The 20,274-nt window shown below is 51.2% G+C and overlaps 1 protein-coding gene across 8 annotated transcripts in view; it reads left to right on the forward strand.

Moving 5' to 3' along the window:
• Positions 1-19,953, forward strand: part of IL4R (interleukin 4 receptor) — a 52,367-nt gene extending 32,414 nt beyond the window's left edge. For 7 of the 8 annotated variants that reach the window (XM_055561311.1, XM_055561305.1, XM_055561307.1 and 4 more), the window contains 6 exons: positions 2,407-2,514; positions 7,048-7,204; positions 10,743-10,842; positions 12,808-12,886; positions 13,888-13,937; positions 15,027-19,953. In XM_055561311.1, coding sequence (XP_055417286.1) covers positions 2,407-2,514; positions 7,048-7,204; positions 10,743-10,842; positions 12,808-12,886; positions 13,888-13,937; positions 15,027-16,545 — 2,013 coding nt within the window. In that variant the 3' untranslated portion in view covers positions 16,546-19,953. The remainder of the gene's footprint in view (positions 1-2,406; positions 2,515-7,047; positions 7,205-10,742; positions 10,843-12,807; positions 12,887-13,887; positions 13,938-15,026) is intronic. The other variant, XM_055561312.1, reaches the window with a different exon arrangement.
• The last annotated feature ends 321 nt before the right edge of the window (positions 19,954-20,274 follow it).

The raw sequence follows: 20,274 nt of genomic DNA on the forward strand, positions 1-20,274 counted from the left end.
CTGGTTCCCAGTGTGCAGACAGGGAGTTTATTTTCAGACATGGCTCCTCATCTATAAAGGAAGAACTGTGGACCACATCTGTTTCCCAGGGGTGGGGCACGTGAGATTTTAGGCGATACCTCTGCTGTTGCTGCTAAGTCTCTTCAGTCGTGTCCGACTCTGTGTGATCCCATAGATGGCAGCCCACCAGGCTCCGCCGTCCCTGGGATTCTCCAGGCAGGAACACTGGAGTGGGTTGCCATTTCCTTCTCCAATGCATGAAAGTGAAAAGTGAAAGTGAAGTCGCTCAGTCACGTCCGACTCTTCGAGATACCTCTAAACACACTTAAATGACTGAATCTCAGGGCGAGATGGTCACTCCCTCCTGACACTGACTGTCAAGAGTTGCTTCTCAGCTGAGCTTTTTTTTTTAAGAAGATTTATTTACTTATTTATTTGACATTTGAACTAAATCTGTACTTTAGTTAATAATGCTGTATCACATGTTAATTTCCTGCTTTTTTTTTTAACAACATAGTATTTAAATCCTCAGAATTGGATTAGAAGTTTCAAGCCTCATTCAAATACTTTTTTAAAGCACTATGAATAATAAACTTTCTAGACTTTTATCAGTAATACTAGATACCAAAATACATGGAACTATTATCAAAGTTTTGAATGAATATAAATTAGAAATTTGTCAGCTGAGCTTCTTTGTAACAGAGAGAAGGGCCTGCAGGTTCAGAGCCTTCCCTCAGAAAACATGTACAGCCATAATCTAATGCCTTTGCATGGTTCGGATTGCATTTACTTTATGAGATGTCCATGGCATCTTGATACTTGCCCCCAGTCACAGCAGTGGCAGAGGGGTTCTGTTTTATTTAATTTTTTTTATTTGTGATGTTCCTTTTTAAACGAATGTATTTGGAACCAGAGGTCAAATGGCCAACATCTGTTGGATCACCAAAAAAGCAAGAGAGTTCCAGCAAAACATCTACTTCTGCTGTACTGACTACACCAAAGCCTTTGACTGTGTGGATCATGACAAACTGTGGAAAATTCTTCAAGAGATGAGAATCCCAGACCACCCGACCTGCCTCCTGAGAAACCTGTATGCAGGTCAGGAAGCAACAGTTAGAACTGGACATGGAACAACAGACTGGTTCCAAATCAGGAAAGGAGTACATCAAGGCTGTATATTGTCACCCTGCTTATTTAACTTATATGTAGAGTACACCATGTGAAATGCTGGGCTGGATGAAGCACAAGTTGGAATTAAGATTCCTGGGAGAAATATCAATAACCTCAGGTATGCAGATGACACCACCCTTATGGCAGAAAGCAAAGAAGAACTAAAGAGTCTCTTGATGAAAGTGAAAGAGGAGAGTGAAAAATTTGGCTTAAAACTCAACATTCAGAAAACTAAGATCATGGCATCCAGTACCATCTTCATGCCAAATAGATGGGGAAACAATGGAAACAGTGAGAGACTTTATTTTCTTGGGCTCCAAAATCACTGCAGATGGTGACTGCAGCCATGAAATAAAAAGATGCTTGCTCCTTGGCAGAAAAGCTATGACAACCCAGACAGCATATTAAAAAGCAGAGACATTACTTTGCCAACAAAGGTCTGCCTAGTCAAAACTATGGTTTTTCCAGTAATCATGTATGGATGTGAGAGTTGGACTATAAAGAAAGCTGAGTGCCAAAGAATTGATGCTTTTGAACTGTGGTATTGGAGAAGACTCTTGAGAGTCCCTTGGACTCCAAGGAGATCCAACCAGTCCATCCTAAAGGAAATCAGTCCTGAATATTCATTGGAAGGACTAACACTGAAGCTGAAACTCCAACACTTTGGCCACCTGATACGAAGAACTGACTCATTTGAAAAGACCCTGATGCTGGGAAAGATTGAAGGCGGGAAGAGAAGGGGATGACAGAGGATGAGATGGTTAGATGGCATCACCAACTCAATGAACATGAGTTTGGGTAAACTCTGAGAGTTGGTGATGGACAGGGAAGCCTGGCCTGCTGCAGTCCATGGGGTCTCAAAGAGTCAGACACAACTGAGTGACTGAACTGAACTGAACTGACTGACATTCTGGGGCTTCCCAGGTGGCAGTAGTGATAAAGAACCTGCCTGCCAATGCAGGAGACATAAGAGACGTGGGTTCAGTCCCTAGGTGGCGAAGATCCCCTGGAGGAGGGCACGGCAACCCACTCCAGCATTCTCGTTTGGAGAATCCCATGGACAGAGGAGCCTTGTGGGCTACAGTCCACAGGGTCACAAAGAGTTGGACAAGACTGAAGCGACTTCGCACACACAGCACGCATTGACGTTTTTAAAACAGGGAGAGTTGATATGTAAGAAACCATCGAATAATCTCAGGGCTATACAATGGATGGCTGAGCCCCCCTCTATTTTAGGTGCAGGTGGGTGGAGGCCATTGTCAGCCACTCACGTTCTCGCCTCAGATATTCACATTGGAGGGACGACATCTGAACGCCAGGGGCCCTGGCGCCCCGTGGAGCCAGGTTCCAATACCTTCCCTGCCACTTGCTGCATGATCTTGAGTTTCTTGCTCACCCTCCTCTTGCCTTGGTTTCCCCATCTGTAACTTGGCGCTAACAAGAGTGCCCAACCCCGCAGGGCTGTGGAGAGCACAAAGTGGGTGACACAGACAGGCGCCCCTGGCTGGCATGACAATGTCATAAACGTCGTCTTCCTTTTCCCCTGAGAGCCTCGAGCCTCAGAATCCCACCCATCTCGTCCTCCTGGACCCTGGTCTGTAACTATCGAGAGTCTGCTGGGGACCATGCCTCGTGTCCTGGAAGCCAGGCCGGCCTGACCTTATCTGCCGCGGAGAGGGCCCAGACGTCTTAAGCTGCCACATCAGCTCTGTTCCTGCTTCCTCTCTTCCTGGCCAAGCCGGGGAGGTGGTGGGTGTTGATTTACATCTCTCAGGTGTGGTTTCCCTCCTTGGCACTGGGCCAGGATGTGGGGCAGGAACAGGAAGGGTAGCGGGCTCGTACTGGAGAGGCTCAGAGCAGTTGGGAAGAGGGGGCTGACATAGATGCCAAAGAAGGAGGCAGTTTGGTCAGTAAATCGCCTTCCAATTCCTGGAACTGTGCAGGCTTAGCTCAGGGGATGGGCTGGAGGGCAGAAAAGGGTACCACCTATGGGATCCAAAGGAAGGTCATGTGTTTGCTCATCACGGTTGGATCCAGGATCCTGGAGTCTCCATCATTTGGTCCTGCCTTATTCTGTGTTGGCTTCATTTTTTTGTTTGTTTTTTTTATTTATGGCTGCGCTGGGTCTTTGTCGCTGCAGGCGGGCCTTCTCTAGTTGCGGCGAGTGGGGGCTACTCTGGAGCTGCGGTGCTCGAGTTTCTCAGTGCAATAGCTTCTCTTGTTGCAGAGCACAGGCTGCAGGCGTGTGGGCTTCAGTAGTTGCAGCATTTGGGCTCCATAGTTGTGGCTCGCAGGCTCTAGAGCACAGGCTCAGTAGTTGTGGTGCCTAGGCTTAGTTGCTCCACAGGCATGTGGGATCTTCCCAGACCAGGGATTGAATCCTTGTCCTTTGCACTGACAGGCTAATTCTTTACTACTGAGCCACCAGGGAAGCCCTGGCTTCATTTTTTTTCTTTAATAATTTCATTTATTTATTGTTTTTGGCTGTGCTGCATCTTCATTCCTTCCTGCCCAGGCTTTCTCTGGTTGTGGGGAGCGGGGGCTATTCTCTAGTTGTAGCGCCCGGGCTTCTCATTGCGGTGGCATCTCGTTTCAGAACACAGGCTCTAGGACTCTCAGGCTTTCGTAGTTGTGGCTTCCCAGGCTCTAGAGCACAGGCTCAGTAGTTGTTGCCCATGGGCTTAATTGCTCTGCAGCATGTGGGATCTTCCCAGATCAGGGATCGAACCCATGTCTCCTGCATTGGCAGACAAATTCCTTACCACTGAGCCACCAAGGAAGCCCTTGGCCTCATTTTTAAGCAGGCTCTTTGCTCACATAGAGGCCAATATGCCCAATAGAAGCTCCGGCCTTAAAGCCACGGTGGGAAAAGTTCTTCCCTCCAGATAGCCTCAGTAAAAGTCCTGGGGTCAGTGATCAGCTACTGGCCTGGGACCACATGCCAATCTCTGAACCTGTCACAGGCTGTAGGCAGGAGGGGGATGCTGAGGCTGTGTTCACACTGGCCAGGGGGGGATTACATTACCTGCCCTGGAGCGGGTCAGGTCAACCCCGCCCAGACCAGATGGGCCGAGAATGAGGGAGGGGTGGCTCCGCAAAGGAAGTTCTGAGGAACAGGGAACAGAGACTGGGCTGGCTGAAATGCAGCTGGGTTTGGGACCTGGCACCAGACTCCAGCCAGTGGACAGAATCGGTCAGTGTGCTTGGGCTGTGGCTTAGTGGTCATGTAGGTGCTCGGGGTTGCCCCAGGCCTCAGAATTCCATTTCCAGCTTCTTTTGTTGATGGGGCAGAAGCTAATGAGACATCTTCCCCCATCTTTCTCTTCCCAAGGACAAAACTGGGCCGGCAAGAATTCCCCTCATTAGTCATTGGCCAGAGATGGTCACATGCCCCTCTCTAACCAATCACAGGCTGGGGAATGAAATAGCCATGATTGGTTTGGACCAATGAGAATTAACCCTGAAACTGGAGACAGAGGCTTACCTACCCAGAGCTTTGAGTACTTGACCCCAATGGTATGGATGCTGGGTGGGTGTCCAGCTGTGTTTTTTACAGTACTGCAGACACCAGCTGTGGCTCAGACTGGTGGGATCAATTCTCAAAATATTAGAAACTCACTGTGGAATTCAGGAGATGGAGCTACTCCTTATCCTGGATGATTTCTGGAAAAGATTCTGTAATGGAGTTTTTGGCCTGGGCGTTGAAGGATGTATAGGAGTTCTCTAGCGAGAGGATAGGTCAGGTAGAAGGCTTGGAGGTATGAAAATTCATGGCGTATCTGAGGATAATGAGGCTCTGGGACTGTGTACAGTGAAAAGGCAGAAAATGAGGCCTCAAGCCTACCGAGGGCCGTGAATGCCGTGTTCATGATCATTTCTTGAGTGCCTACTATGTGCCAGGCATGATGTGTATTGTGACTAATGGCCAGGAAAGCCCTGCAGGTGGAGAGGTGTTTGTCTCTCCCTTTAGTGACGAGGGCATTGAGGCTTGGAGAGGTGGAATGGCTCACCTAGAGTCCCAACACTGGAAATGGCCAAGCTGGCATTCGAAGCCAGGATTTAAACTCCAGAGCCTATGCTATTTTCCCCTCGCCTGGGATCCTTTGCTCAGAACAGCCTCCCGAACACCTGGCCCATTTGTTAAAAAAAAAAAACCAAATGTACCACAAGTAGTTCCTTGGAAGCTCGATTTCTTTTTTGTTTCTTAGAAAAATATTTCTCAATTCCCTGCTCCTCTCTAGAGTGTATGATTCCTTCTGTGAACCAGCTCCAGCTGCTGCTTCCTGTTTATTGCAATTTAGAAAGAAAGGGACAGTAACAGTGAGAGTGCCCTTCTCTCCCTGCCCTGGGTCTCCTCCTGCCACCTCCACCCCATCCCAGCTGCCCTCCAGTTTCTCCAGCAGGCTGTTAGGACTTTGCTTCCTTTTTGTGTACAACCTCCGCTCGGCTCACTTTATACCAGACCGTGTGGCGCTAATGGTAAAGAACTCGCCTGCCAATGCAGGAGATGTAAGAGACGCAGGTTCTATCCCTGGGTTGGGAGGATCCCCTGGAGGAGGGCATGGCAACCCACTCCAGTGTTCTTGCCTGGAAAATCCCATTGACAGAGGATCCTGGCGGGCTACAGTCCATAGGAGCTCAGAGAGTTGGACACAACTGAGCAAGCAAACATTATAATATTACTGCAAACACGACTGCTTGGAACAGCACATATTTATTGCCCCAGAGTTTCTGGGGGTCAGGAGCCTGGGCATGGCTTAGCTGGGTCTCTCGAGGGTGCACACACATGAGTTGGCGGGGGGATTCCTTCTGAGCTCCTGTGACGTGGGCAGCATTCAGTTTCTCATGGGCTTTGAACTGAAAGCCTCAGGTTCTTGCTGGCCTTTGGCAGGAGGCCACCCTCAGTTCCTTCTCTGGTGACCTTTTCAAAGCCAGAGTCTCCTGGCAGGTTGGAGTTACAGTCTTCCATAATGGAATCGCATCTGTGTGGTCCCTACATATTCATCATCTTTGCCATATTCTGTTGGTTCAGAATAAGTCATGTGCCCCCCATCCCCCGCCCCAGGCAAGGAGAGGAGAGGGGACCGTAGGACCCAAGGACGTGACATGAGGTGAGGCTTGTGGGGCCATCTCAGAGCCTGGTCTGCCACCATCACTTCTCCCTTTCTGTTTTTAACATCAAAGCCAACAGACAACACGTGCTAGTCTTCATCCTGCCCTTTTCACTTAAGAGCAGATCTTGGAAGTTCTTTCTCACTGAAGGGCTTGGTTGGGGGGCGCTGAGATGATGGGCCATTGATTCTGGGCTTGACTGGGGAGGCTCTAGAGTGGCCCTTGAAGGAGAGAGAGGCATGCGGCGACCCTGTCTGTGCTCAGAAAGATCACTCTTGTGCTCCCTGCATGCCTGACCCAGCTTGAAGTACTGACCTGTATTAACCCACTTAATCCTCACAACAGCCCTGGGAGGACGGCACTTTTATTATCGCCATTTTGCAGAAGAAGACATCAAGGCCCAGAGAGGTTATGTCACTTATCCGAGGTCACATAGCCAGAAAGTGGCAGTAGGAACTCTTACCTTCATTTTACAGATGAGGCAACTAAAACTCAGAAGGGTTCATCAGCTTGCCTCAGTAACATCAAATGGCTAATCAATGAGGGGGTGCCGGGGGTAGGGAAAGAGCGGGTTCTATGACCCATCTTGCTTGACTCTGGTCACTGTCGTGAAGCTGGCAGAGGCCTAGAGTTGGAGGAGTAACCAAATACCCAGGCTGGTGGCTCTTCAGCACTGTGGGGTCAGCGAAGGACAGCAGCCCGGGAGGGAGCTGGTTCTGCCCTCCCCCCAAGCAGATGCGCTGACAGCTCCCTTTCTCCCAGCAGTTCAGAACCTATAACGTGACCTACATGGGGCCCACCCTGCGTGTCGCGGCCAGCACCCTGAAGTCTGGAGCTTCCTACAGCGCACGGGTGAAGGCCTGGGCTCAGAGCTACAACAGCAGCTGGAGCGAGTGGAGCCCCAGCACCAAGTGGCTTAACTGTGAGTACCCTCCCGGGAGTCCTGAGCCGTTAGCATCTCTCTCTGTCTCTGTTTTTGGGGGGTTTTGAGAGTGTGTGTGTGTGTGTGTGTGGTTTTTCTTTTTTTTTGGGCCTTATGTCGCAGCTTGCAGGATCTCAGTTTCCCCACCAGGGTCCAGTGATTGAACTCGGGTCACTCTATTGAAAGCCTGGAGCCCTAACCACTAGGCAACCAGGGAACTCTCAGCAGTTAGCATCTCTGCTCCCCACTTTCATTCTGTGGCCACTTACCCCAGCCCAATATCTGGTTTCCATATCATAAGATGGCTCTAACTGCAGTAACACAATTTCCAACTGATGTGGTATACCAGTCAGGGTGTGGGGCAGGTTACAGTAACAAACCCACAAGTTCCACAGCTTAACACTATAGGACTGGATTTCTCACTCAGGTAGCAGTTCAACATGAACTTTGCTGATCGCTAGCTGGTCTTCCTCCCTGTGGCTCCATCATTTTCTAGGACAAAGATTCTTAGCCTTTCTGCCTCATGGACAGTCCAGTGAAGCCTGTGGACCTCATCTCAGTATTTTTTAGAGTATAGTTGATTCACAATATTATGTTAGTTTCAGGTGTACAGCAAAGTGATTAATTATACATACTCATATATCTACTCTTTTTCAGGTTCTTTTTCCCATATAGGTTATTAGTGAGTACTGAGTATAGTCCCCTGTGCTATATAGTAGGTCCTTGTTGATTAATTCTTTTACTTAAAGTAGTGTGCATATGGCCAGTCCCAATCTCTCAGTTCATCCCTCCCCCCACACCCCTTTCCCCCTTGACAACCACAAGCCAGAATATTTTTAAATGTATGAAATAAAGTACAGAGGATTTCAATGGAAACCTAGTTGTATTGAAATGTGATTATAAAAAGATTTTAAAATATATTTGCTATCTAAGAATATAGGCTTCTTTAATAACACATTAAAAATAGGATCTAGTGGTAGTTCTCATAAGTATGGTCATTTCAAAGTAGATGAGCTTAAAGGATATTTCATGGTACTCCTGCCATCGGGTGATAAGAGAATACCTGTGGTTTCTGTTGGGGCCTGAGTGACTGATGCTGCTATTACTGTAGCTTGCTCTCTCCATTCCTCATGGGAGGAAACACCAGGTTTCAGAAGTTAGTGAAGGCTTCCCTGGTGGTTCAGTGGTAAAGAATCTGCTTACCAATGCAGGAGACACAGGCTCAGTCCCTGATCTGGGAAGATCCCACATGCCATGGAGCAGTTAAGCCCCTCCACCACAACTACTGAGCCTGAGCTCTAGAGCCTAGGAGCCGCAGCTACTGAAGTCTGCGTACCCTAGAGCCTGTGCCCCACGACGAGAGAAGCCACCGCAGGGAGAAGCCCGTGCACTGCACCTAAAGAGTAGCTCCCACTCCCTGCCACGAGAGAAAAGCCTGTGCAGCAATGAAGACCCAATGCAGCCATAAATAAATCAATAAATGAAATTATATAAAAAAGTTAGTGAAAATAAAGCTATCATTTCTTTCCCGTCAAAGCTCCCAGACCCCTAAATTCTAATGGCAACCATGTTGGAAGTCCCCAAGTGAAGAATCCCTGCTTTAGGGCCCTGCCATCATCTGAATCCAGCCAGCAGAAAGGGAATGAGAGCGGGGAGACCACAGCTGCTTCTTAAAAGCCTCAGCAAGAAGTGACACACATCACTTCCTCTCAAGTTCTATTAGTGGAACTGGTCACATGGCCACACATCGCTGCAAGGGGTTCTGGGAATTACAGTCCCTCATCTGGTACTCCGTTCCCCTAAACAACACTTTGTGACTTTTTCAGTAAAGATATTGAATCATCTCACATAAAATGAAGCCTTACAGGGGAATTCCCCAGCCGTCCAGGCTTTACGATTCTGTGCTTCCACTGCTGAGGGCCCTTGTTCAATCCCTGGTCGGGGAACTAAGATCCCACAAGCTGCACTACATGGCCAAAAGAAAGAAAAAAAAAAAAGAGGTTTAGCCAATGAATACTGCTGCTCGGTGATGTCACTCCGGAGTCTTGTCTTTCCCTCTGCCACCCCTAGCATGGTAGCATTTTGTCCTTATCTACTGTCACCTCATGGCCCCAGGCCGTCTGCTGCAAACACCCTCACGTCCCAGGCCCAAAGGGAATGGAAGGCTGCCGCAAGGAGTACATCCCGTGCACCTTTTATCAGGAAGGTGCACGGGACTGGAAAAGTCCACCAGGACTGGAAAAACCGGTCCAGTCCTGGTGGACTTCCCCTTGCATCTCATCAGCCAGGACTGTCACATGGCCTCTCCCAACTGCAAGGGAGGCAGGGAACTCAAATGCCTGGAAAGGGGAGTAGTTTTGGCCCATGATTGGCCCAAACCTCAGGGTGGGCACGTCACAGCCTGGCCAAGAAGAAAGGGAGACAGCTGTAGGGTGGGGGAGGCTGCCCGAGGCATCATCTGTACAATGGGGAGAAGGAAGGGCTGTTGTGAACGCTCATTGAAGGAAGAGTTCTTCAAAGTGCTAGGCATAATGGCAGGTACCCCACCCCAACCCATCACGCCCCTCTCAGCATCGCTCATCCTGTTCTATCGACGCCTCTTGACCGTCTGTCTCCAGCTCTGGGCTGTAGCCCCTGTGAGTGGTGCCTGCTCCGTGTCTGTGTCTCCATTGTCCAGCATAGCACCAGGCACATAGTAAGTGCTTGGGAAAGTTTTATCAAATGGATTTTCCCCTTTGACCTGGAGAAGGGAAGGGAAATAGATTGTGTGGGACAGATACCATGTGCTGGACACTCATTCATTATTTCCACAAATATTTCTTGAGCTCCTACTACATATTAGACACTAGCCCAGTGCTAGATGCCGAGGGATCAGTGGTGAACAAAATAGACAAGAATCCCTGTTTCTGTGGAACTGACATTTTGGAAAGGGAGACAGTAAATAAACGAGTAAACAAAAATATAAATGAGATCTAGATCTAGTAAGTCCGGGAAGGAAATAAAGCAGGGAAAAGGGATGGGAGAAGGTAACATTAGAGAAGGGGTGGGGGAGAACTTTCTGGACCTGGCAGTGAACAAGGAGAGGGGTCTAGCTCTGTGAAAACTGCTTTGTTTCTGCAGGCCCTGCTTCACATGTATATTAAATCGTATAAGCCTCACAACAATGAGTTAAGTAGTTATTAACCCCATTGTACAGATGAGGAAACTGAGGCACAGAGTGGGTGAGCCTCTTGTCCTGGGTTGCCAGCAAGTCTCTGACAGAGTCAGGCTTTGAACTGAGGGCACAGAACTCCAACTCTCTGCACTTGACTTCACTGCTTCAGGAAAGAGAGGCAAGTTCAGGCCCTGAGCTTTGGGAGAGCAGGGGACAGCGAGGAGGCCAGGGTGGCGGGGGCTCAGAACGGGGAGTAGGAGCTGCCGCGGCAGCCAGCGCACGCAGCGTCTTGAAGGGTCCCGGAGCCCCGGGCTCCTTCTCTGGGAGATGGAGACCAGGCTGGATGTGGCGCCCCGAAGGCTCACAGCTTCCCTCTGCTTCCAGACTACGGGGAGACCTGGGAGCAGCGCCTCCAGCTGGGCGTCGGCATCTCGTGCGTCATCGTCCTGGCGGTGTGCGTGTCCTGCTACATCAGCATCATCAAGTGAGTCCCGGGCTCCAGCCGCCCTGGAGTGTGGAGTAGGCAGGAATCTCCCCTCTCACCTGACAGCTTGCAGCCCTGTTGCTCAATGATAGATACTTACTGAGCAGCTATGACGTGCAAGGCACTGAACGGAGAGGGAGACCCTGTGTCCTTGGGGAGGCAGAAGATGCCAGGCCAGCAAGTAACCATGGCTGTTTCCCATAGTGACCCTTGCACTGAAGGAATCGGGCCAAGATGAGCTGGGGGATATTCCAGGGGTGCCAGGGCGGGTTCCTCTGAGGAGTGATGGCCTGACGGTGGGATGGAGCTGGCTGGGGACAGGGCCTTCCTTTGGCAGAAGGGAGATGGATCATACCCAGGGTATGCCCCAGACATTTTAAGGCAGGTGGTAATAGACAGAAATTCTAGACCATTGCCCTGCAGAATCAGGAGACCTGGGTTCGGATCCTGGCCTTGGCACTTGGTAACTGTATGACCGAGTTTCTGAACCTCTGTTCAGCCTTGGGTCCCTATTTCATCAGTCCCAAGAGTCCTAAGGGAGTTCCGGAGCCCTGGGTGCAAGGAGCCTTGTCTCCAATGAGCATGAGCCCTAGGAATGTGGAGTCTCAGAGCCTCAGTCCCCCCACCTCTGAAATGGGACTAATGGGCCTAAACTGACCACATAAGGAAGGGTGATGGTGGAGGGCTGATGCTGAGTGAGTATCTGCAGTCTGCCAGGCGCAGAGTAGGTGTGCAGGGAATGCAAGGTCCCTTCTCCACGTCTGTCGCTGATACCTCTGAGCCCTCTAGGCTGGTCTTTCCCCTTCTCAGCCTCAGTTTCCCCATCATCTGTCCTCTCCACCCACCACTCTCTGTATTTTAGTTCTCCAACCTCCTTGCTGTTCTTCGAACCCCCAACCCAAGCAAGTTCTTCCCTCCAGTCCTTTGCACTCGCTGTGCTGCCTGCCTGGAAAGCCCTTTCCCCAGGCATTGCTGAGACCTGCACCTCCTCCACCTTCAGTCGCCTCTCGGAAGCCACCTCCTCAGAGAGGCCTTCCTGGATCACACTCTTTATTCCTCTCTAGTCCCTTATGGCCTTTATTTTTATTCCTGGCACTTTTTGTCAGGAATGAATGATGTCATATAGTCATTTCCGCATCTGTTTGTCTGTCTCCGTCTTCTAGAAGGTCTGTTCTGTGAAGGCAGGTGTTTCTGTCTGTCTTGTGCCCTGAAGCCTGGCACAGTGAGTGATACCTAGGAGGCGCTCAGTAAATAGGAGGTAACTGACTGAGTGGAGTGGGTGGAGGCTAATCCACAGGCAGTCTGAGAAGATTCCTGCCCAGCCCTGATCCAGGAAGGGAGGAGGAACCCCTCGGCCTCTCCGGCCATGCCAGACTTCTTCTGGGCACTTTGTCCTCTGCTGCTCCGGAGGAAAGGTTGTTGAAGGGGAAACCCAGGATTCTTTCTCTGCATCTTGTGTGTGTTGCGCTCAGCTGCTCAGTCGCGTCCGACTCTGTGACCCCATAGTCTGTAGCCCACCAGTCTCCTCTGTCCATGGGACTCTCCCGGCAAGAATACTGGAGTGGGTAGCCATTTCCTCCCCTAGGGGATCTTCCCAACCCAAGGATCGAACCCACGTCTCCTGTGGCTCCTACATTGGCAGGCAGATTCTTTACTACTTGCGCCACCTGGAAAGTCCCTCTGCCGCTTGGGTCTCCCCTAATTCCCAGGGACTTGTTCCCTCTGGGGCGGTGGCGGCTGCATCAGTAACTCCACTGTGGGTACCAAAGTGCTGGACCCGAACCTAGCTCTAATGCCCCCCAGGTGGAAGAACCTGTTTCACGGGGTGAGGGTGAGGGAGCCAAAAATCTATCAGCGTGATCTCTGAGCCCTAATAAGGCTGGGTGACTATGAATCTTTTTTATGCGAAGAACATCAACCTGTTAGTGATTCTCAGGGACCAACAACTTGTCCTTTCTTTTTTAGGATTAAGAAAGAATGGTGGGACCAAATTCCCAACCCAGCCCACAGCCCCCTCGTGGCTGTTGTCATCCAGGATTCTCAGGTAGGAAAAGGGGCGGGTGAGGACGCTTTGGGTCATGTGTATCGGGAAACACATTTCAAGACACGTAGGGTGTTAGGGATATCTCTTGACTTTGCTGGTTGCACATGGGCAGTCAGGAAGATTTCAGGGTAGGTTGAGTCAACAGCTAGAGGCTTTGGCTCCCCTTCCTTTGGCTTCCATGAGTGTTCTTTCAGCTCGGGGGGTGGGGTCCTCTGGAATTGGATTTCCTGCTTTGTTGTTGTTGTTCTGAGGTCTCTGAGGTCCTCTGCGTATCGTCTCCTAGGGAGGTACCTATCCCGTGTAGGACAGAAGGTCACAAGGAGTTGAAGAGGGAACAAGTTTTCCGTTTCTTCCTCTTAAGAGCAGGAAACTGCCCCTGAAGGACCAACAAATCCCTCCATTCTCAGTGACTTGAATTACATCACAGCCTCTTTCATAAACCACTCCCCTATAAGGAGTGGGAATACTCCTCACAAATGGACCATCCAGATGGACACTCCTGAGCTAGGAGTGCGGCCCGCTTCCCCAGTGGCGGTGGCCACATGGCATTTGCCTGAGCACCATCAGGGTTCTCTAGGAAGGGACGCAGTGGGGGATACAAGTCCTGTCTAGAACAGAAGGTCTGTGCGTCTTCCGTTCTCCAGGGACCCTGAGGCAGGCTCTGGAGTTGGCTTTGAACCCTCACTGTCGCTTATCTGCAGGGTAGACTTAACAAGCTGCTCAACTTCTCTGAGCCTCAGTTCCTTCATGTGGGTCCTAGTAGTGGTTACAACAGGGCTGATGTTGGAATTCACTGAGACAATTCACAGGAAGTGAATATCACAGCACATAGGGTCACTTACGTATCAGTTAGCTCTTGCTGTATAACACATCATCCCCAAATTTAGAAGTTGTGATGATGTCAAGTCTCCTCAAGGCAAACAGGCTCCGAGCATCGCTGGATGCCAGGCTGGGTGGGAAGGCCTCTCTGCTCTGTGTCATTGGCTGTCTCCATGTTTTAGGTGTCACTGTGGAGGAAGCGGTCTCGAGGCCAGGAACCAGCCAAGTGCCCGTATGTATATGAACTTAGATTATAGCCTACGTAGGATTTTAAGGGGCTGGAATTAGGGTGGGGGGCCCCATCTTGAGGCTGGAGTCACACCCCCCTTGATGTCTGCCTTTCCTTCCTGGGTGTTCAGCACTTGTCCTGTGACACTGGGTTTTGAGGGGTGGCAGAGGGAGGGGTGGCCTGAGTAGGTCAACTGCCAACTGAGCCCCCTGAGTTTCATTGGTTGGGGGGGTGGTCAGTGAACCCGTTTGGGATGCCCAGTCTGTCCTGAGCAAGGCTGATGGTGGTAACAAGCAAGGCAGCTCTGCGTGCACGCTTGCTAAGTTGCTTCAGTTGTGTCCGACTTTTTGCGACCCTGTGGACTAAACTGTAGCCCACCAGGCTCCTCTGTCCAAGGGACTCTCCACTCAAGAATACTGGAGTGGGTTGCCTTGCCCTCCTCCAGGGGATCTTTCTGACACAGGGATTGAACCCACATCTCTGATGTCTCCTGCTCTGGCAGGAGGGTTCTTTACCACTATCACCACGTGGGGAGTTGATTAGAGGTCAGACAAGAAATCCTGGCAGGGCTTTATTAGAGCCCCTGCTGCAGTGGGGAGCAGGGGTGGAGAACAAGTAACAGACTCCCTTGCTCACTACCAGGGAGGGGCGAATTGGTTCATTATACAGGGTGAGGGCGGGGGTGTGTCCAGGGCTTGGGCTGGAGAGATGGCATAGGTGTTTTGCCTGATTCTCTGGTGGTGTGGTGTGCAGGGGGCATGCACAGAACCCTGCTTTTATTCCTGACACTGTTTTTGCTCCCAGCTCTTCAAAAGTGGCAGTTGAGGTTTGGGGTCTTTTTGTATCTTTTGTCCATCGTTTGCCCCAACTGCAGCGTGCACACAGTTATTTTTACTTCCATATAGTTTCTTAATATTTTGTTGCTCAAGGAGAGGTTTGTTCCAGTCCAAGCATTGCAGCAGTGCAGCAAAGGGTCCCAGGTCCCAGCTTGTCTCAACATCAGTTCAGGGTGATTTTGAGCTGGGCTTTGAAGGGTGAATAGGAGTTTTTCAAGAGGAGAAAGTGAACTCTGATTAAACTTTGTTTTTGTAGACACTGGAAGACTTGTCTTGCCAAGCTCCTGCCCTGTTTACTGGAGCATGGCATGGAGAGGGATGACGACTTCTCTAAGGCTGCTAGAAATGGGCCTTCCCAGGGTTCTGGGAAAGTAGCATGGTGCCCCGTGGAGGTCAGCAAGACGATCCTCCGGCCAGAGAGCATCAGCGTGGTGCGGTGCGTGGAGCTGTTTGAGGCCCAAGTGGAGAAGGAAGAAGAGGAAGTGGAGGAAGATAAAGGGAGCTTCTGCCCATCACCTGAGAACAGCGGGGGACTCTTCCAGGAGGGCAGAGAGGACATTGCGGCCCGGCTGACAGAGAGCCTGTTCCTGCACCTTCTCAGAGATGAGACTGGGGGCTTTAGTCCACAAGGTGTGGAGTCCTGCCTTCTTCCCCCTTTAGAAAATGCAAATGCTCAGAGGCCCTGGGCCGAGTTCCCAAGGGTGGGGCCCCAGGAGGCATCATCTGAGGACAAGGAACAGCCTCTGAGCCCCGAGTCAAGTCCTCCGGCCAATCCAACCCAGAACCCAGCTAGCCTGCCTCTCCCAGAGATGCCCGCCGTCATCTCAGACAACCCTGCTTACCGCAGCTTCAGCACCTTCCTGAGCCAGTCCTCGGGCCCTGGAGAGCTTGACTTGGACCCACAGCTGCCCGAATGCCTGGGGGAAGTGGACCCCAACATCCCCACCACCCCCGAGCCGGAACCAGAAACCTGGGAACAGATTCTGCGTCAGAGGGTCCTCCAGCACAGGGCGGCCCCCGGCCCCGCCTCGGCCCCTAGCAGCGGCTACCGGGAATTTGTGCAGGCGGTGAAGGAGGGTGGCACCCAGGACAGCGGGCTGGCCGGCTTTGGGCCCTCTGAAGAGGCCGGCTACAAGGCCTTCTCCAGCTTGCTCGCCAGCAGTGACAGCTGCCCTGCAACTTCTGGGGTTGACCCCAGCAGCGGGGAAGGGGGCTACAAACCCTTCCAGAGCCTCGCTTCTGGCTGCCCCAGGACCCCTTCCCCCACTCCCGTCCCCCTGTTCACTTTCGGCCTGGACATGGACCCCCCTCACAGTCCTCAGGACTCAGAGTGGCCTGAGTTGGAGCCAGCTGTCAAGGGAGACAATGGACAGAAACCCCTCTTCGCCCCGGTGCCGGCCACAGACCCTCTCAGGGACGACCTGGGCAACGGCGTCATCTACTCAGCCCTCACCTGCCACCTGTGCGGGCACCTGAAGCAGTGCCATGGCCAGGAGGAAGCTGGCAAGGCGCAAATTGTGGCCAGCCCCTGCTGCGGCTGCTGCTGTGGGGACAGGTCCTCGCCTCTGCTGAGTCCGCTGAAAGCCCCAGACTCCCTGCCCCAGGGGCCTCCACTGGCGGCCAGCCTCTCTGCGGCCTCCCTAGCACCCTTAGGTGTCTCAGAGGAGGGGAAGTGCCCTCTGTTCAATGCCCCCAGCCATGCCCAGAGCTCAGGCCAGGCTCCTACAGTGGCTGCCATGCTCTCTCCAGGGCCCACGTGCATGGACGCTTCCTAGGTGCGTGCCTGCTCCTTGCTGAAGTCTACAGAGGAGATGGGGCCTTAATCAGGCCTGCGAAATGCCTGCCTCTGGAAGGCCGCCAGGCTGGCAGAGTTCCAGAAGACTCTGGGAACTCTGGAGTGAAGTTCTCAGACGCCGGGTCTACAGGGACTGGACGCCCCCAGCTCCCTTTGCTGGCCCCGGCTCACCACCTCCCATGGGAGTGGGGGCTCCAGGCAGCTGTGCCCACAGAGGCACCTGCAGTCATCTGGAGATTCCCCGGGCACCTTGGCTTGTGCACAAGCTGTTGGCCACTTCATCGGTTCACAGATGCGCGAGCAGACTGTCCCTGTCATACTCAAGGCATATTCTGTCACTCTGACTGTCCCTGTCATACTCAAGGCATATTCTGTCACTCTGACCCAGTTCTTGCCCAGACTCTGGAGTAGCTACCACCATCTCTCTAGATTGGATGCTGAGCCTAGAAACTCACCAAGCCAACTGGGGAATTGACTTGGGAGGCCTTGGGAAATTGAGGTCCAGGAAGGGTGGTCATCTGCCCAGAGATGTCTATTCATTCAACAGAAGTTGACGCTGGGGGCAAGGTCTGAGCTGCAGAGGGGTGATTAATTAAGCGGAGTTAACCAAGGACATGATAAATTGTGATTTCTGAGACGTGACAGCTTGTGGCCAGCTTCCCACTCAAGGCTGGGATTCCTGTTAAGCATTGGATCCCCAGAGAAGAGGCATGCCTGGCAACCTTGGGGCAGGCGTGTGCCCCCAGGGATGCCATTGCTGGCATCACTGCTTCAGAAGGTGTGGCTCAGGCCTCCTGATCCAGCGAGCTGGGGTGACCAAGACGCTAACACCAGGCACATCACCCACACATCATCAACTCCCACCTCAGGTTGAGGAATGCTTGTTTGTGTGCATCTCAAAAATTATTTCATCACTGGGTGTTTGTGTTTGCTGAGGAGGGTGGAATGGGAAGAGACGGAGTTTTGTATAAATAAATGTTCTTTATCTCTTTCCCCTCCCCCGCCACCATTTATTAAATCAACATCCTGCCAAGCATCCTTGGCGACTGTTTTATCTCTATTAACTCACAGAATCTTCCCATCCAGAGGAACGGAGACCAGCCCAAGAGGTTAAGTAACTTGCTGTCTCTGCTTGGGTTTCCCCAAGACCGGAATTCAAGTGAAGTTCATTGAAATAGGAGGTGATCCCAGGAAGTCCTGCTTGGAGAATGGGGAAGGGAGCGGGGAAGGGCAGGAAGCAATAGAGGTGTTACCACACAGAGTGCCAGCGCAGGCAACAGCTGCTTCAGCCGCTGGGAGCTTCAGAAAGCCAGGCACACCACATGCCTCGAGGTGGGGAGCTGGCTGTTTATCCACACACTCCCATCTGTCCTTGGTTGAGGGCTGTGTCCAGGGGCATTAACTCCCCAGCACTTCCAGCGGCTCCAGGAAAGTCCTCAGGTTGAGAGTAGGGGGCACAGGGAGGAGATGTGGGCAGGGCTGTACTGGCAGCTGCTACTTTGCCAAGGTCACTCAGCCAGTGGCAGACCGAAGCTGAACCCAGGCAGGGTCTCCATCGCCCAGGCCCTTTGTAGGTGATCTGTGCTTGACATCTGGGTGGTCAGTGTATGGTGTGGGCCTCAGACATGCAGGCAGGGAATCTTAATTAAGCTCCTTTGTCTGCACTCATTCTATATTTCTGAGTTGCCGCCCTGACTGCCATGCTTGCAAAATGAGGGGCTTTTTGACATTCCTTCTGCTCTGGCATTCTCCGTAATACACTATAGAGGTGATGGGGAACTCATTACCTCACATGCAGCCTGATGTTTGTGAGAACTGTCTCCTTTGTGCTGAACCCGAATCTATCCCTTTAGCTGCCTGAATCACCACCCTCCACACAGGTTGCTGATGGAGAAACAGCTCTAGAAGGAGCCCATGCAGCGAGACTTGAAAAGAGACTTGCCCATGCAGCGAGCTGCAGCAAGCAACAGAACCCAAACTAGTCCTCTGCACCTGTTGTCTTCAAGACAGCTTTGTAATAAAATGTAACAATTTAAAATAAAAGTAACTATTTGGGACCAAGCAATATGCTAAGTGCCATCCACTGACTATATCACAGCTCTAGCAAGCAGGTTATTATTCCAATTTTACAGATAAGGCAGCTGGCCCAGAGAGGTTGAAGTTTAGTTTAGGGTCACACAGCTGGAAAGCCTGGGAACTAGGATTTGAATCCAGATCTGACTGCAGGGTTCCCAACCACCATGATGTACTGTCTCATGAATAGCATGGCACCATCTCGAATGTCAGCTCTGATCCATTTAGCCTGTGAGTCATCTTAGAAAATCGAATTTTCAAACTAAGCATCCAACAAAGAAAAAACACTCAGGTGAGTGCTGGAGAGTTCGTTGGGTTGTTAAATCCAACAGAATTGAGACTGATTCGTTCTCTCCCTAGGATGTTGTGAGACCCAACTTGTCAGCTGAGGCACAGATTACAGAATCCTCTGGGCTTTGGGAAACTAGATTGGAGAACTACACAGAGACACTTCCCATCTATTTTTTCTTACCTTGAGCACATAATGTGATCTTAGTTCCCCGACCAGGGATCAAACCCACACCCCCCAGCAGTGGAAGTGTGGAGGCTTAACCAGTGGACCACCCGAGAGGTCCAATCTCTTATCCAGATTTAAATCCACCCTCCCAGGTTCAGGGAAGCTGGTGGGAGGCCACTGTTCTGGCTTCCCCACCCCCCAGGGAAGGAAGAAGCAGAGAGAGCAAGAAAGCCACACATCCCACCAATGTTTCCTGAGAACCTGCTATGTGCTAGGCAGCATGCTGGGTGTGAGGGAACAAAGTCCCTTCCCTCCTGGATCTTACAGTTCAGCGGGAGAGACAGATATTAAAAAGAAAGAAGGAGGGACTTCCCTGGTGGTCCAGTGTTTAAGACTCTGGGCTCCAAATGCAGGTTCAATCCCTGCTTGGGGAACTAGATGCCATATACCACAATTAAAGATTCTGCATGCTGCAACAAAGATCGAAGATCCCACATACAGCAACTAAGACCCAGTGCAGCCAAATTTTTAAAAAAAGCCGGGAAGATCCCCCAGAGAAGGGAATGGCTACCCACTCCAGTATTCTTGCCTTTTACTTTCCATCTCCATGGAAAGTAAAAGTGTTAGTCGCTCAGTTGTGTCCGACTCTGCAACCCTATGGACTGTAGCTGGCCAGGCTCCTCTGTCCATGGGATTCCCTAGGCAAGAATACTGGAATGTGTTGCCATACCCTTCTCCAGGGGATCTTCCCAACAGGGATCAAACCTAGGTTTCCTGCTATGCAGGCACATTTTTTTACTGTCTGAGCCACCAGGGAAGCCCTGGAGAATTCATGGACAGGTGCAAAAAGACACGACTAAACGACCAACATTAAATACACAAAAGGAAAAAAAAAAAACCACAAACCCTGAAAGGTGCTATGAAGAAAATAGGAGTCTGAGATGGGGGGAAGGGGGTTAGCAGAGGTCTTTAGGGAGGTGACATTTGAACTGAGCCCTCCTTGACTAGGAGAACCAGGATGGTCTGGAGGAAGAGTATTCTAGGCAGAGAACAGACGAAAGGGCAAAGGCCCCAAGGCACTGGGAGTTTGGCATGTTCACATATAGAAAGATCAGCTACAGCAGTGAGCCAGGAACAGTTGTGAGACATAAGGTCAGCCAGGACTAGAGTAAGGAATTT

Source organism: Bubalus kerabau, chromosome 23, assembly GCF_029407905.1.
Source record: "Bubalus kerabau isolate K-KA32 ecotype Philippines breed swamp buffalo chromosome 23, PCC_UOA_SB_1v2, whole genome shotgun sequence".
Classification (NCBI taxonomy): Eukaryota; Metazoa; Chordata; class Mammalia; order Artiodactyla; family Bovidae; genus Bubalus; species Bubalus kerabau.